Genomic DNA, 15,785 nt, shown 5'->3' with positions numbered 1-15,785 from the left:
GCGAGGGCCAACTCCCTTGCTATGTCCACCTCTACGTGGCCCTATATGGCCTGATTTTGGAAGTGGGACCAGAAGAGCTTATACAAGTCGATACGCGAAGTTTTCGCATGCCGCCTTGCCCTTACAATCAGATTCATTTCTTTGGCTGTGAATAGTGGCCTTTTGATGCTGGGATAGACCTTAGTGACCCAGGTTGAGACCAAGCCTTCACACCTGATCTCGGCACTTGTGTTAGGCTCCTCATTGAGTCGGATCTGCTTTTGCGAACCTGGAGGGTGAAGCCTCCGTGCAACCTGCTCGGTTCGATCCTAAAGCCAACCGACCACAATGATGTCGCCTAGCAAGTTGCACCCCTTTGGTCCTGAGACCGGAATGGGCTTGAATGCGCCAGTAGACCTCAAGGTCGGAGTGGGTTCCCTGAAAGACACTCTCATCCGAAACACAAGGTCCCCAGCCTCATGCACCTCCGCGACTTGAGTCCTATTCCAAAAAATCCACTCGTCACTATCTGTCCATACGAGGGGCACCCCAGTACCCCTGTCTTCTCTATTGTATGAGGGCTTGTCTCCCTCGGAATCAGCCGATGTAGTTCCGTCTTCGTGCTCATTGGTTCTATAAGAATGTATTTGTACCTCCTCACTAAAGTGTACATGATTCCCCTTTCTTACTACCTTAGTCTTTTGCGGTTTTGGAGTCGACTCCGTCATCTCCCCCTCCACCCTAGACATTGAAGCACTGTTAGATTCAATTTGCTCCTTAGCACATGCCTTTGTCTCTACCCCTTTTCTGCACAACCCTTCTCGTCATCACACATCCCACTGGTCTCACTATCTACATCCTCCACCAAACTATCACAATTGTGCCATCCTCATCCCTTTCTTCCAAATCAGGGCCTCCAGCCCATCCTGTCCTAGATTGTTTATACTCCCCCTAGGTGCAGAAGTCTCTGAATAATCTGCCCTGATTTCTTTATACTCCCTCCAGGTGTAGGAGTCTTCGGTGCTAAGATCATCCACTTCCTCATTCCTGCTATTATCGGGTCTGTACGCTTCAAATTCATTGGGAATTTCAAGTTGAAATCTGTCTCTTTCGCCCTCATTCCCCGTTTCGCGCTCCTCTAAGATCACTCCATCTGGTAGAAGATTTGATTTGTAGACTATCTCCTCTTCCATGCAATCTTCAATAAGAACTCCATCAAACATGATACCCGGCCCGCAGGCCTCCTCTTGTCCTCCTGGAGACTCTATGACCACGGTTTTGTTTATACTCGCCCGCTCCATTATGAGTTCTTCAAGTTGCTCCTCATCATATGGCCTATCGGCCCACCATTGCTCCGTTTGGCATATTTCGTGGTCGCTTTCATAAGAATATGGCCCGTAGGCCTCCTCTTCTTCCCCTTGGCGCCAATCGTTGTCCTGTACTTCATGCTCGGATCTTTGAGATTGTGCATAATAGTCTGGAGCCCATTCTTGATTCCTTTCTTCCCACCTACCCTCTTCAAACATCTCTTCTTGATCTCCAAAGTAGGCTTCTTCGGGTTGGTCACAATATTCGTGGTAGGGCTCATTCCCCCCCCACTCCTCTTCTCTCCATTGACTCACCCCGCACATTTCATCCTCTTCGATCGCATCTTCAAATTGGCTTGGATCGTTTTCTATTAGAGCCCTTTCCATTTCCATCCGTTGCGCATCCTACATCATTTCTTGCCGTATTCGTCTTTCGGCCTCCCAATCTATCTGCTCATTCAAGTAAATCTCATCTGTACATGCAGTCAGTTCATCAGTTGTTGATTCGTCATCTGACTCACTTAAGGTATCTGGTGGCTTTGTCGTTACTCCACATTCTCATTTCCGCTCCACCAACCCTTTTCTCAATGTGTTCATCAGCTGCAGTAAGTTTATACGTTGAGCATGACTCAGTTGTCCCCTCGAGATCATCTTTTCAGCCATTGCCAACTGGGCCTCTATTGCAGCACACATGTTTTCTCCTTTTTCCACTTCACTTTCACTACTCTCACTATCTGACTCATTTTCAGTTTACATCTTTTGCATTTTAGCGCTTGGTTTTTTTTTATTCGCATGGGGTTTCATACTTTTTTCCTTCTCATCGGGCATACTCCCTTGCGCCACTATCTCGCCATATTCTTCAATGATCTCCAATCTTAATTGTTGTTCCAACTACCGCAGTTCAAGGTTAGTATCCTTTTTGTGATCTTCGTACCATTCCTCTAACCTGCCATTCAGCACCTGCAGTTCTCCTTTCAACTCAACTTGTTTGGCTTTTACTCTATTCAACCTCCTTTCCAAATCCTCCTCTTCCCCCTTTGAAAATCCGTATCCACTTTTTAGCCATTTCACCTTTGTTGCGCATAGAATCCTGCGTTCATCCTCACAATCATGCCATCTTGCCAAAATTTTGTGTTTTGAATCATACAAATTCTCAATTCTACACTTTTTAGCTTCGTTTCGTGCTTTTTCCCTTTCTTTTTGGTCACTTTTCACTATTTTCCACTTTTCTTGTTTTTTTCCATTTTTTGAATTTTTGAATTTTTTAATTTTTTGAATATTTTAATCCCCCCTCGCCTCAGGACATCACCACAGCGTCACGAGGGTCCAGCTCTGATACCAAGTGTGATAAACTCCAAAAATCATGTCAACATGCCCCGACACCATAACATGGCATAACACGACGTATCACGCCCCTTGGAACTCAACATGACACCATAACACAGCATGGCACAACATAACACGCTTTCCCCAACTCGTCACAGCACCACAGCACGGCACAGCCTAACGCGACACAAAGGTCGACACGGCAAGGTAACACGACACGGAGGTCGACACGGCACGGTAATGCGACACGGCCCAGCGCCGATGCGGTTCAGCAGTCCACCATGTTACCTCCCCCCATCGGGCAAGGAATCCCTCATATCACTTGATATTTCTTTGTGCTTATGCAAGGACGCATCCCCGAAACCCTTCACGGTAGCACAACACCCCACTCACCTCTCGCCCCATGAAAAAGACTACCTATCCCCCTCACTCTCACTGTTTGCACTCACCATCCCCGCTCACCTATTCGTGGTGGGAGTCCCCAGCCACTTAACCATACCCAAGCGACACGCACTAGGGCCCCATGCTGCAACGCGCCCAAGGAGAGCCAAGCCTCAAGTAGAAGGTACCCCCACTATAGGTACAAAGGGACACTTATGATAAAGTAAAGGACTGACTACACGGGTAAGCATGAAGGAGATCGTTCTGCAGTGAGCAGTAAATCCCGTGAGATGAAATTTAGCAAAGTTTCAGAACTTTTAAAATTTCTGCAAAGGTTCGGAAATGCACGAAGTATGATTATTAAGATGCTCTATTTTTGGCCCTAAAAGTTCTCTTGTGCCTTCCGAAAAGGGCCGGGTGAGAAGGCACTCTTTCTTCCTAAGAATCCCCCTTTCTCCTCGCGACCAATTGAGAGAGAAAGATAGATGATTGATAATCATGGGGAAGAAGCCCATTCCCATCGAGAAGATCCACAAGGAATCGAGCCGTCGTGTTACTTTCAACAAGAGGAAGAACGGCCTCCTCAAGAAAGCCTACGAGCTCTCTGTGCTTTGCGACATCGACATGGCTCTCATCCTCTTTTCCCCTACAGGAGACCTTACCTACTTCTCCGGCAGGCAAAGGTACATTCATAGTCTGTCTAATCAATCACATACGCTAAAATTTTCTTGGATATTCAAGAGAGCAATTGGATATACGAAGAAAAGAAGACTAGACATGGCTCCTAACAGAAAAGATTAATCACTGTCCAGAACCGATCGAATAGTGTCATGGATTGTGATACATGAGCGTTGTCAAGTTTTTGAAACCAAATACCTTGAAACAAAAGGGCCACAATAGCGGTTTCTGACATTTTCCCATGTGACAAAAGGGGATATTTTCTCTTGCTTTCCCTTTATATTGCTCCACGCCATGGGCTTCTTGCTTTAAGTTAAACTAAAGTCCTAACCAAGCACGTTTGGAGACACGTCCCACTATCCTAACCACACCTAGCTAAGTATGAGGTCCAACCCCTTTGCAAAAGCTCATGATGTTGTCAGAATCCACAATTTGGAAATTATAGCGAAAATTTGTCCAAAACTTATAGTGTAAGTACATAAAGCATCATGCATCAACGTTATTATGCTGTTAATGCTTGTATTATATCATAAATGTATCATCAAAAGCACCACTCAAACAAGAAGCTCATGATGTTGTCAGAATCCACAATTTGGAAATTTGTCCAAAATTTCTTGTGTAAGTACATAAAGCATCATGCATCAACATTATTGTGTTGTTAATGCTTGTATTATATCATAAATGTATCCTCAAAAGCACCACTCAAGCAACAAGCCCATACCATAATATTTCACACACCACATTCTATTTGTAACATAGTTTTTAGGCACGGTAGCTAGATATTAGTAACTCAACTCAATGACATTCAAATACTTTTAGACCATGAAGATATTAGTTCAACTTAGACAAAATTAGCTAATTTGGGTAAACAGATGCTACAATGCATGTACTATTCGGATAAAGAATACAAAACTTCACTACTCTTGTCCATTTTTAAACGAGCTTTATTGCCAATAGCCACATTTATTTTTTAGCCAACATGCATGAGAAAGGATTCTAAAGTATGTGGAAAGTGCCAAAATCTCTATAACTAATTTTCAAAATTTTGTTTAGTGTGTTGAAGTAGTGCATTAGATTTTACCATGAAAAACAATAGTGAATGGACACGTTGCAACCTCCTTTTGCCCACTCACATATATTAAGCATGTACTTGATTGCATCAAATTTTGCCATTAAAAACAATAGTGAATGGAGACATTGTAGCCTCCTTTTACCTACTCACATATATTCACATGTACTTGATCGTGGCATGCAAATCTAAGTAATTTCTTTTAGTATCTTACAATTTTAGTGATAAGTATCTTATCGTTTTATGATACGTTGCAGCCCTGTAGAAGATGTCCTTGTGAAATTTGCAAGCTTACCAAAGCAAGAGCGCGACAAAAAGTAAGCATGGTTTTGAATTTCTTTATTTGAAACTTCGTGTAGACTTTGTATTGGTCTTGTTGCAAGTTTCTTTTGGTTCTACAGTCAGTCTCAAAAGTTATCAAATGAAGTTGAGATAAACAACTTGCCAAGGAAGATAGAACAAGAAGAGGTAAATGGAAGCTAATAAAAGTGCTTCATTAAATCTCTTTCTATTTGCTTCATCAATCATACAAATATCAAAGCCTATACAAAAGTTTAACCACTCATATCTCTTGTTCTTTTGATTAGATTCTTCTAGCAGCAGCTCACAAACTAAGCTACCAACTCCGTGACCCACAAACTGAGAGGTATATTCATGACTAGATCCTAGTTATCTACTCGCACATTGAATTATAGTTAGATTGTTTAAATATCAAATGATGTCTTACTAATGGTCTTGGGTCTTAAACACACATGATGCTGGATAAAAACCAATACATCCTTTTTTGATGCAAGATACCTATTGGTAAGAATAGATCTCATTTTGTGCCGCTTCTTGGCATTTCATGTCTTATTGGTCACAATATTGTGCTTAGAGAAGTGTTACAAATTTCTCTAGGAGCTACAATTCCATGAACAAGAATTACGACGAATCATTCATAAAGCCGAGTGTTGCTTGAGGTATATGTTTTTGCTCTAATGTTTGAAGGATTATAAGCCTAACATTGCAAAATAAAGGTTTAAAGACTTAATGGATCATTTTATAAAATTATATTTGTCTAGGATCGTAGTACTTAGTCAAATTGTTGGATAGTTGCACATGGCGCTTGTGTGTGTGTGTGTGTGTGTGTGTGTGTGTGTGTGTGTGTGTGTGTGTGTGTGTGTGTGTGTGTGTGTGTGTGTGTGTGTGTGTGTGTGTGTGTGTGTGTGTGTGTGTGTGTGTGTGTGTGTGTGTGTGTGTGTGTGTGTGTGTGTGTGTGTGTGTGTGTGTGTGTGTGTGTGTGTGTGTGTGTGTGTGTGTGTGTGTGTGTGTGTGTGTGTGTGTGCGCCCATATGCATATGTATACATATAAATATTATGTTTGTTTGTCCATATGCATCTGTACACACTAATATATGTTTGTTTGCCCATATGCATCTGTATACATATAAATATTATGTTTGTTTGTCCATATGCATCTCTACACACACACACACACACAGAGTGTGTGTGTGATGTATGACCCTTGTAAAATGCACTTGAAATATATGTTTTTCTAGTTATACTTCGGAATCCATCATTCCACTTGGCCTCCATATAAGGATCAATCCATCCATGAATATAAGAGTTACTTTGATGATTGCTTTATGCTTGCTTCTTCATTGTCAAATTTTGGAAAACTTGCACATATTATGCTCTTAACATGGTCAAACTATTTGTAGTGTGTGGGAAGGGCATCCAAACAAATCATTCTCATTACAACAACTTATATTTTTGGAACGATATATACATGCAAAACTACAAGCAATTCAAGCTTGGAAGGTAATCCATAAATTGTTTATCAAAATTTTATTATATGATTTGTGTAGTAAGTAATGATATTTGCATGAACTTCAGGTTAAGACAATGCTGGATCAAATAGATTCAGGGCAAATCTTTAGTTCATGGACTAACTTGGAAAATCATCCAATGAAAGAAGAAAGGTACGACTTAGTTAGCTATATTTTATAAGCATACACTAAGCTATCAAGATGACTATTTAGTTCTTTTCTTGGCTAAGCCAAACACGTATTATAGTAGTAGATGATAAGAAAGTTGAACTTTAACATAAACACAACTAAATAAAATCAATATTCCAATAGATTTGAAACATATATATGATATGTTTCATTCTCTCAATGAAAGTAAGAGAAAATAGTCCTTTTTAGCCAAAGGTCCAACACTTGTTATAGGTATTCATACAAAAGTTACACAGTAGTATTCTACTTAATAGTAACCCCTGAATGAACATGTGACTTGAACTCACTAATAGTATGATTTCAAAGCAAAAGTATAAATGAATCTTATAGCCAATATTGCTTTGAATCATGAGAAACTAATTTTCTAGAATCATTATCCCTTACCCAATCTAAATCATAGTGTGTGCCCTACTTCAGCACATCCCCCTCATGTACCAAAATCACCAAGCAGAGCTTAATACCAATTGTCCAGTCATAGTCAACACCATAGTAACATGGAACTAGTGTGTCAAAAGAGATTACAGCCACAGCTCTCCATCACCACCACAAGGGGGCTCTAGTGTAGCCCCACACACACACATGGTTGATGCATTCTTGTGCTAATTTGCTTCATTCTCAACATAGAGTTGGCACTTAGGGATAGAGTAACAGCCGTTGAGGCATCTTGTTTGGCCTACAAATTGGTTGGAAATTTCTTATCCATTCATATTCTCAAGGAATCCATCTAATCAACTATTACTGACACCCTAGCCACGGTCACATGAGTGGTACCCTTGTGGAATAGTTGCTTCTTCATGCCATACCTTCCTGACATTGATAGCACATTCCCCCATGAGAGAGAAATTTTGTAGATGTAGTCTCAGAAGGCCCACACAAATACCCATATATTCACATTATCATTCCAACGGAGTCCTTTATGTCCTTCCTTGAGGAATCTCCCTCGACCATCAAGTTTCCCTTTATCCATGGGGGTTTTCCCACCCAACTTGTCACACACATAAGACTCCCAACCCAGTGCTTCACTTGCAAGATGATTGGACATGTTATAAGCAGAGTGCCCCAAGACTCGATAGCACTAGACCTCATTCAAAGATAAGGGAGGTGCTACACCTAGGACATGAAGGAGGAATGATGCAGAGCGCCAGAGCTAGTGCAATGCTAGATAAAGTAGGAGATAGCACCGATGATATAGCGAGAGTGTGTAGATGAGGGATAGGGGTACAAGCAGAGAGGCCTAAAGCTGATACACGCAAATTGACCATGGAAAGTGGTTAAGATCCTTTCACCACCAATCCATATGGTGCCATCTCAATCTCCTACAGCTTCCACAACCACTCTCTTGGTTACTAAAAAGCTAGAGATTCCACATCCCTTCATTTATAGAGCAACACCATAGATAGATGTGACAAGTCCAAAGAGGTAGTGACACCATCCTAATCAAGGTGATGTAGCAAGTTGCGCATGCACCATCATCTCCCAGACTCTCAACTCACTAGATGAAGATCTTAGAGCTAATTCCATATCAAGTACTTAACATCTAAAAGATTGGGGAGGTTGAGGAGGCACACGAGAGTGACCAGGAGGTAGAGGACTTGGACACATACTTGAGTACTTCCCCCCATTACACTCTACAACAGAGCTAGCAAAGAGGACAATGAGAGGGTGTATTCTAGGAGACAATAGAGACATGCATGGGTGGTAGAGCCATGCTAGTTTGGGAGGGTGAGATGCACTCCATGAGGATATGGAATGTATGAGGCTTCAGAGGATGACACTTCAAGCATGGCCAAAGCCTCATGAGTCGATATTTGCACAGAGCATTAGTGGGAGGATCGATTGATTTTCTCATGTTGCATGAGCACCATCCTTGGGTAGAGAGGCTATCTCAATGATGTAGGAAGATACTGCTAGGTCAAAGTCACACTTATTGGATAACAGCCATGGGAGATATAGATATATACGCTAGAGTATGCATATGCATTGAGAGTAGTGGATCCATTCAGTATAAGACTAGGGTATTGTGATTCCAAGGAGAGGTATTGTGATTTCAAGGAGAGGTATGTGGCTCTTAATGAGAGTGGAGGAGTCTCGTTGCTCTCTATAGATCATTTATGCCTCGAATGGCCAAGAAGATAGGATATAATTTTGGCCTACCCTTAGTTAGTCTCCATTACATCATTGGATAGTAGGGGGGAACTTTACTATGGTGGAATCCCTTGAGGAGCCAGATATGCTAAAACTATTAAAGGAGGAGAGTAAGCTACTTTGGAGGAGCTCTTATTCTAGATGAGAGGCAAGGACCCATGGTTCACAATAGAGTTTGTCCAGTCCATAGACTTGCTCTAGTTTTCTAGGAGATATAAGAGAGTAGGAGATCAACCAATTTTATATTGATGATTGGTCTTCCCATAGGGGTGGCAATAGTGTCAATATTCTATAGCACTTCTTTAATGGGAACATCATATTGGGGAATATGGGAATTTTCGATAAATTTAGGACACGTGGTCAAATCTTTGGATTTGTCATAACTTGAATACTATAACTCCAAATTGAGCGGTCTATAGCTCAACAGATTCCATTTTTCAGGCACTTTCCAATGATAGGTTACATCATATAGTTTTGAGAAACTTATGGGCATGATGTCCGGGTACCACCTTTTTAGTATTCAAAAAATGGAAACTCACTAATATTGTGTTTGGGGACAATCTCAGAGAGTTAGTCACAAAGATTTAGAGATCTTGACCCTTCTCGATTGGATGCACACTTAGCGACTTGGATGAGAGCCTATGGGAGATTAGTTTCTTCTTCAAGGACGATGCCGTGAGGAGGACAAAATGTCTTTTAAAGAAGGAGAGATATACTAGATCATGATTGGTTGCCCTATAGAGAGGAGCTGAGAGAAAGCTTGGATGCAAATGGATAATTGAGAGGTTGCACATTCCCAAAGTAGAGATTGATTATATAAAGGAGGCCAGATCAGAGTATAGGTTTCATGCGAGAGTCTCCTTCTGGACTTAATCTAGTAACGTGATCAACGGTTTTTTTTTAAAACGCCACAAGGCTAAAACACTCTAGATAGAGTGTTAAGAGACTCAAGAGAGTAGATGGATCCATTGCACATGGCCCATTCAAAGGTGAGACATGTCACTACACAATAGTACAAGGCTTTGTTTGTGTCCACTGCTAGGCCCCAAGGCTATGAGAGGAATAGAGAGACAATATGGAAAAGCACAAAAAAGGTGATTACAAATAAGCTGAGCCAATATCTAATGGCCCATTTTGTAGAGGAAAAGTTGTAGAAGGCACTTCTAACATTGTCCTCAAGCAAGTATCCCTTTTGTTGAGCTGTTGGGATCTCATCAATGCAAGCCTCCTCTTAGTTTTCCAAGAATTATGGTATCAGGGGTATAATACCAAAGAGACTTTTCGAGGGATTGATTCACCATTTTCCCAAAGGAAGTGGAGACAAACAAGAGATCACATAGTGGAGACCAATCACTTTGCTTGGAATCACCTATAAGATCCTTGAAAAGGTGATCAATCTTAGACTAGTCCCATTGATACTAGGTATTATACACCCCACACAAATAGGTTTTATCTAAGAGTGCAACATCTTCGACAACATCTTTATTTTTTGGGAGTCCACATGTTTAGCTCAATCTAGGAACCAAGATGTTATTGTGCTCCTTCTTGACTTTGAGAAGGCATATGATTATGTTGACTTGGAGTTCTTAGATAGCACAATGCTCAAGATGGGATTTCTAGAGCAATTATGGGTTAAAGGAATAGCAGCTCTTTACTTCTCAAAAAATAACCAAGTTATGACCAGTGGTGTGTGAGAAGATAAATTTAACATTTAGAGATTAGTTAAATAGGGTTATCCACTAGTCCCCCTTCTTGTTCTTATTTGTAACAAAGGCCTCGAGCTCCTTCTTTACAGACAAATTCATCATTTAAATATTAGTTAGATGGGATTATCCATGTGACCTCTTCTTGTTCTTATTTGTAGCAAAGGTCGTGAGCTCGTTCTTTAGAGCCATATCAAAGGTATTAGGTTACCCATACTTTGAGGTTAAGGAGCTTCTTGATGTGGAATCTATGGATGACACAACATTCTATCTAGACAAGGATGAGAGTAACTTTAGGGCCTTTGTAACTACCATTAAGATATTTTGTAGGGCAGTAGGTACCTTAGATAATTGACACAAGTCATGCGGATTTGTAGAACACAAGTCATGCGGATTTAATTAGGGAGAGATTACACTTGAGAGAGAGGGGAATGGGTTTTAATTTTAAAAAAAGAGGTTTGAAAAAGGGGGGCTAGGTTCAAGAAGCCCTCTAGAGGTTCAGGATTTTCTGAACCTACATACAAAATAATATAGTAGTAAGATTTGTCTAAAACATATTCCTTTATAAGTCTTATAATATTTTGTATGAGGTATCTATGTTTTAATGATCTTTAAGCTCTATCTTTCTTATGCACCACCTTCTCTATTGCTCCCTTCTAGACAAAGCAATAGTATTCTCAAAAAAGGTTATCTAGTCTTTTTTTTTTAGTATCTATATTCTATGAGCTTCTAGAGTTAAGACCTTGATGATACAATTTCCAAATGTCTTCATATTTTCATATTTTTATAAGTATATCTCTTTAGTGAAGAGAAATTATCATCTCAATCAATTTTAGTTTAAAAGCTAGTTATAAATTGTCTTCGAAAATAGTGATCAATTTTAGTGCCTTTCTCAACAGTTAATGAAAAAGGAAGAAGTATTTTTAGTTCATATTAGAACACTGTCTCAAAGAGCATCCCAAAAGGCCTTTTTGTCAAGAAGCTTTTTCAAAATAGTTATAAGATTTCCTCATAAATAGATTTGTTACAAGCCTCCTCACCATGTCATTATCTAATCATAAAACCGGGATTAATTTTTAAAGGGATGATTCTTTTAAGGTGATATCTTAGTAAGAATTAACCCAACACATTGAATGAGGCCTTTTAGTGTTTTTCTAAAGGTGGTGTCTTAATAAGAATTAACCCAATTGGATATATTTTTCCTATATATAATTCTCTCTCTTCTCCTCTCTCTCTCTTGCCCCCTTTTCTTCTCCTCCCCTGTCTCCTAATTTTCCTTTTTTTCTTCTCTCCCTCTCTTTTAAATTGTATCTTCTCTCTCTCTCTCTCTCTCTCTCTCTCTCTCTCTCTCTCTCTCTCTCTCTCTCCAAAAATATATAAATTTAAAAAAATGCTTTTCTCTTTTCTCTTTTCCCCCATCTCTCTTTCTCTTTTCCTCCTCCTCCTCCTCCTCCTCCTCCTCTCTCTCTCTCTCTCTCTCTCTCTCTCTCTCTCTCTCTCTCTCTCTCTCTCTCTCTCTCTCTCTCTCTCTCTCTCTCTCTCTCTCTCTCTCTGCTTTTCTTCTCTCTCTTTTCCCTCTCTCCTCTCTTTTCCTTCTCTCTCCCTCTTCTCTTTTTTCCTTTTTTCTCTTCTTCTCTCTCTTCATTCTCTTTTATTTTAAAAAAATCTCTTTTCTAAAATTTTATATTTTCTCTCTCTATAATTCTCTCTCTTCTTCGTCTTCTTTTCTCATTCTCTTTTTCTTCTCTCTATCTCTCTCCCCCTTTTCTTCTCCACCCTCTTTTCCTTTTTTATTTTCCTATCTATATCTCTCTTAAACACATGAGAGAGAGGGGGGAAAGGGAATTTAATTAAAAAGGGGAGGGGGAAAAGAAATAGATGGATTATGCATGAGAGAGAGAGAGAGAGAGAGAGAGAGAGAGAGAGAGAGAGAGAGAGAGAGAGAGAGAGAGAGAGAGAGAGAGAGAGAGAGAGAGAGAGAGAGAGAGAGAGAGAGAGAGAGAGCCTAGGCCCTACAATGTGAGGGGGGGAGAGAGAGAGAGGAGGGGCTTTTAATTAAAAATGGGAGGGGGAAGAGAAAAAGAGAGATTACACTTGAGAGAAAGGGGAGGGAAGGTGGTTTTAATTTTTGAAAGGGAGGTTTGGAAAGCCCTGAGGTTTAGGGCTTTCAGAACCTACAACCAAAATAATATAGTAATAAGATTAAATCAAAATAATATAGCTAGTCAATATGGATATCTACACAGGGCTATTAATATTTATAGTAGGCAATTAAATTAAAGCTTGAGGGAGTCTAAAATGCCCAAAAAATCTCAAAATGGGAGTTGTGAGCTTTAATTGTTAACCTCCCCATGTTATGGGGACATTCACAAATACAACAATTTAGAGCACTCTTCTTTTATGGTGCATCACAACCCTCAAAAGTAGTAATTTTTCTTCAAGGTTAATAACTTGTGATACACCCATTTTCAAATACAATAGTTCTAAAGATGCACCTTCAAGAAATCCAAATTGTCTAGTTAATAAAGCAACACATCAATATATATGTGTAATATTGTGGTGATATTAATATCATATTTATTTTTTGTATGGTTGAGAGAGAGAGACAGAGAGAGAGAGAGAGAGATGCTAATCTTTTCTACTATTTTAGGGACATGTCTATGGACATACTAGAAATGTTTGCAGATATAGAGTGTGATGAAACAAGTTCCCTTGAAGACCAATCAAAATCAAATCAAATCGAAACAGATGGAGTCCTTGAAGAATTTGATACACAATCATGTGTTGACAATGATTAAATTAGCATAGACACAAGGGTCTCTTTCTAGAATAATAGTGAATGAAAACTTTCTATGTTTGATAACAATAGATATTGACCTTTGACTAATGATAAACCAACATGTGGAGGCCATTCCAATATATAAAGACCTTTAGGTATTTCAACCTTATTGTATATACCAAGCGCTCATTTATGTATGAAACTACATAGATCATAACTTTATACCAAAAATTTTCCAACTATAGAGTTCATATTTGTGTGTGTGTGTGTGTGTGTGTGTGTGTGTGTGTGTGTGTGAGGGGTGAGAGAGAAGATAGAGAAAAGGAAAGAAGTTAAACTTTTCAGTTGTTTTAGGAACATGTCTATGGACATACTCGAGGGTTTAGGGTTTAGGGTCTAGGATCTAGGGGTTTAGGATTTAGGGGTTAGGATTTAGGGTTTAGGATTTAGGAGTTAGAGATTAGGGATTTAGGGGTTTAGGGTTTAGGGATTAGGGGTTAGGGGTTAGGTTCAGGGTTTGGGGTTTCAGGTTTAGGGTTTAGGATTTAGGATGAAATCGATATTAGAGCCAGTAGCTTTTCGAGTTCTAGTGTGTCTTTGCTTGCAATTCGAGATCTTCAAAGGACGTTATTGTTGTGTTTGTCGTTTAGGGTTTAGGGTTTAGGGTTTAGAGTGTGTGTTCACTTGCAATCAGAGATCTTCAAAGGATGTTATTGCAGTGTTTGCCCTTGGCTATGGTGGCGTTGGTGTTTTGGCTCTAGTTCCCATCTTCTCTTGCAATCTCAGCTCTCCCATTTCAAATAGTATGGCTTCATTTCAAGGTCAAATGAGTTCGCGTGTCTCCAACACTAAAGAAGAAGCAAAGTCTACTTCTGGAGGACAAGCAGATGCACTTCATTCGAACGCAAGAAATTCCAAGCATTCTGAAGCTTCTAAGATACAATTTAGTGATCTAAATTTTATTGCTATCCTTAAATGAGTATCTTCTCTTTTTGAACCTCACTATCTCTTAAGAAAACTCACTTTCTCTGTTCCTGAAGAATCCTTAGAAGAAATATCCTCTCATGAAATTTCTTCAAAATCTAGAAAATCTTTCCAAAGAAATAATCTTATTGAGTCCTTCTCCTATCCTAATCACTCCACTAATGTTCATTAAAAATTACTTTTAGTATGCAATATTTAGACAATCCCTCTATAGGATCTACTCTCCTTGATCTTAATGATCTTGTGAATAGAGTTAGTCTTCAAGCTAGTTGTATAGGAAAACTTCTAGATCTAAAAGAAAAACAAAAAAGTCCTACATCCAGTTCTCCTACTGTTCCACATTGCTCTCCTCTTGTTACATATAACTCTTCCATTATTCCTCAACAATCTCATCCTCTTCATCCTGAAGACAAGATGTTCGTCCTTGTCTTCATCCTGAAGACAAGAATGAACATCTTGCATTTGGTTCTCCCAATGTTTCTCCACAGATTCATGAAAAACAAGAAGAGAATCTTGCATTAAGTTCTTACGATATTCTTAAAGAAGAAAACCATAATTATGTACCTAGTTTTTTCTTCTTATGTTATAATCTGACAATCTCATCCTGTTGCTATTCAAGACAACCAAATAGATTTTACATCTAGTTCTTGAATTGAGCCTCAATAGTCTTATTTTGTTGATCTTCACAAGAATCTTGCATTTGGTTCTTTGCCTATTTCTAAGAAAAAGAATTCAAATGTTACTCTATAGCCTTGTCTTGGTGTTACTTTACGGTCTCAACCTGAAGGTCAAACCAAGAATGATGCATCTCGGTGTTTTGATACCTCTCTAAACTCTCCTCCTCCTGATCTTGAAGAAGAACTTAAAGAAATAGCATCATGTTCCTCTTGTTGCCAGGTAGCACCTACTCAAAGGGATGAGCACCTTAAATGGTTCTCCTTTGTGTGTACGTTGGTGAGATGAGCACCTTAAATGGTTCTCTGTCAATGCGATACACGTTTCTAAGAATTGTCTTTGGCGGAAGGTCAATGGGGACACCTATCCTTTCCAGGCATCGATGCAAGTGTAAACGTGGGTGATATAATTTTATCCACACGAGTATTAACGCCTTCGTGATTTAATTATTGTGTGGAATTCCAAATTAATTTATTTATGTGGCTAGCTACAATTAATCAATTGGTTATTATTCTAATATGATTTTTTGAATTTTTGACAGCTGATGTGTAGAGCAAGGTGAATTGGAAAGGCACGCCACGCGCAAGCATTTTAAAGATTATTTCCTCAAAATTTTATTTGGCAATTATTGGATTATTGTATTCGACGCACCGCTATTTCTTATAAAGTGTACGCATAGCCTCTATGTAAATATTTATTAGCAAAATAGTTTTTTAGAAGATATGTCCAATAAAATATTAATGGTTCTAGAGAGTTGTAGAA

At 39.4% G+C, this 15,785-nt stretch overlaps 1 protein-coding gene across 2 annotated transcripts; it reads left to right on the top strand.

The window, feature by feature from the left end:
• The first annotated feature begins 3,275 nt into the window (after positions 1–3,275).
• On the top strand, positions 3,276–13,582 carry LOC148028471 (agamous-like MADS-box protein AGL3). Of its 2 annotated transcripts, XM_087689065.1 has the most exons (7): positions 3,276–3,676; positions 4,998–5,057; positions 5,142–5,208; positions 5,328–5,386; positions 6,441–6,540; positions 6,616–6,701; positions 13,236–13,582. In XM_087689065.1, the coding sequence occupies exons 1-7, from the start codon at positions 3,492–3,494 to the stop codon at positions 13,381–13,383; spliced, it is 705 nt and encodes a 234-aa protein (XP_087545191.1). In that variant the 5' UTR covers positions 3,276–3,491; the 3' UTR covers positions 13,384–13,582. The 2 variants fall into 2 exon arrangements, with proteins under 2 accessions (XP_087545191.1, XP_087545192.1); XM_087689066.1 differs by lacking the exon at positions 5,142–5,208.
• Positions 13,583–15,785: the final 2,203 nt, after the last annotated feature.

Source organism: Lygodium microphyllum, chromosome 12, assembly GCF_053477565.2.
Source record: "Lygodium microphyllum isolate KBCC chromosome 12, Lygodium_microphyllum_v1.1.10, whole genome shotgun sequence".
Lineage (NCBI taxonomy): Eukaryota > Viridiplantae > Streptophyta > Polypodiopsida > Schizaeales > Lygodiaceae > Lygodium > Lygodium microphyllum.
This window is presented reverse-complemented; position numbering and strand designations above follow the sequence as displayed.

Excerpts from the sequence above, each read along its gene's own strand:
- LOC148028471 (XM_087689065.1), top strand. The coding sequence starts at position 3,492 with ATGGGGAAGAAGCCCATTCCCATCGAGAAGATCCACAAGGAATCGAGC. Across the intron at positions 5,209-5,327 it reads GGAAGATAGAACAAGAAGAG|ATTCTTCTAGCAGCAGCTCA; the intron begins GTAAATGGAAGC and ends TCTTTTGATTAG. Across the intron at positions 6,541-6,615 it reads AAGCAATTCAAGCTTGGAAG|GTTAAGACAATGCTGGATCA; the intron begins GTAATCCATAAA and ends CATGAACTTCAG.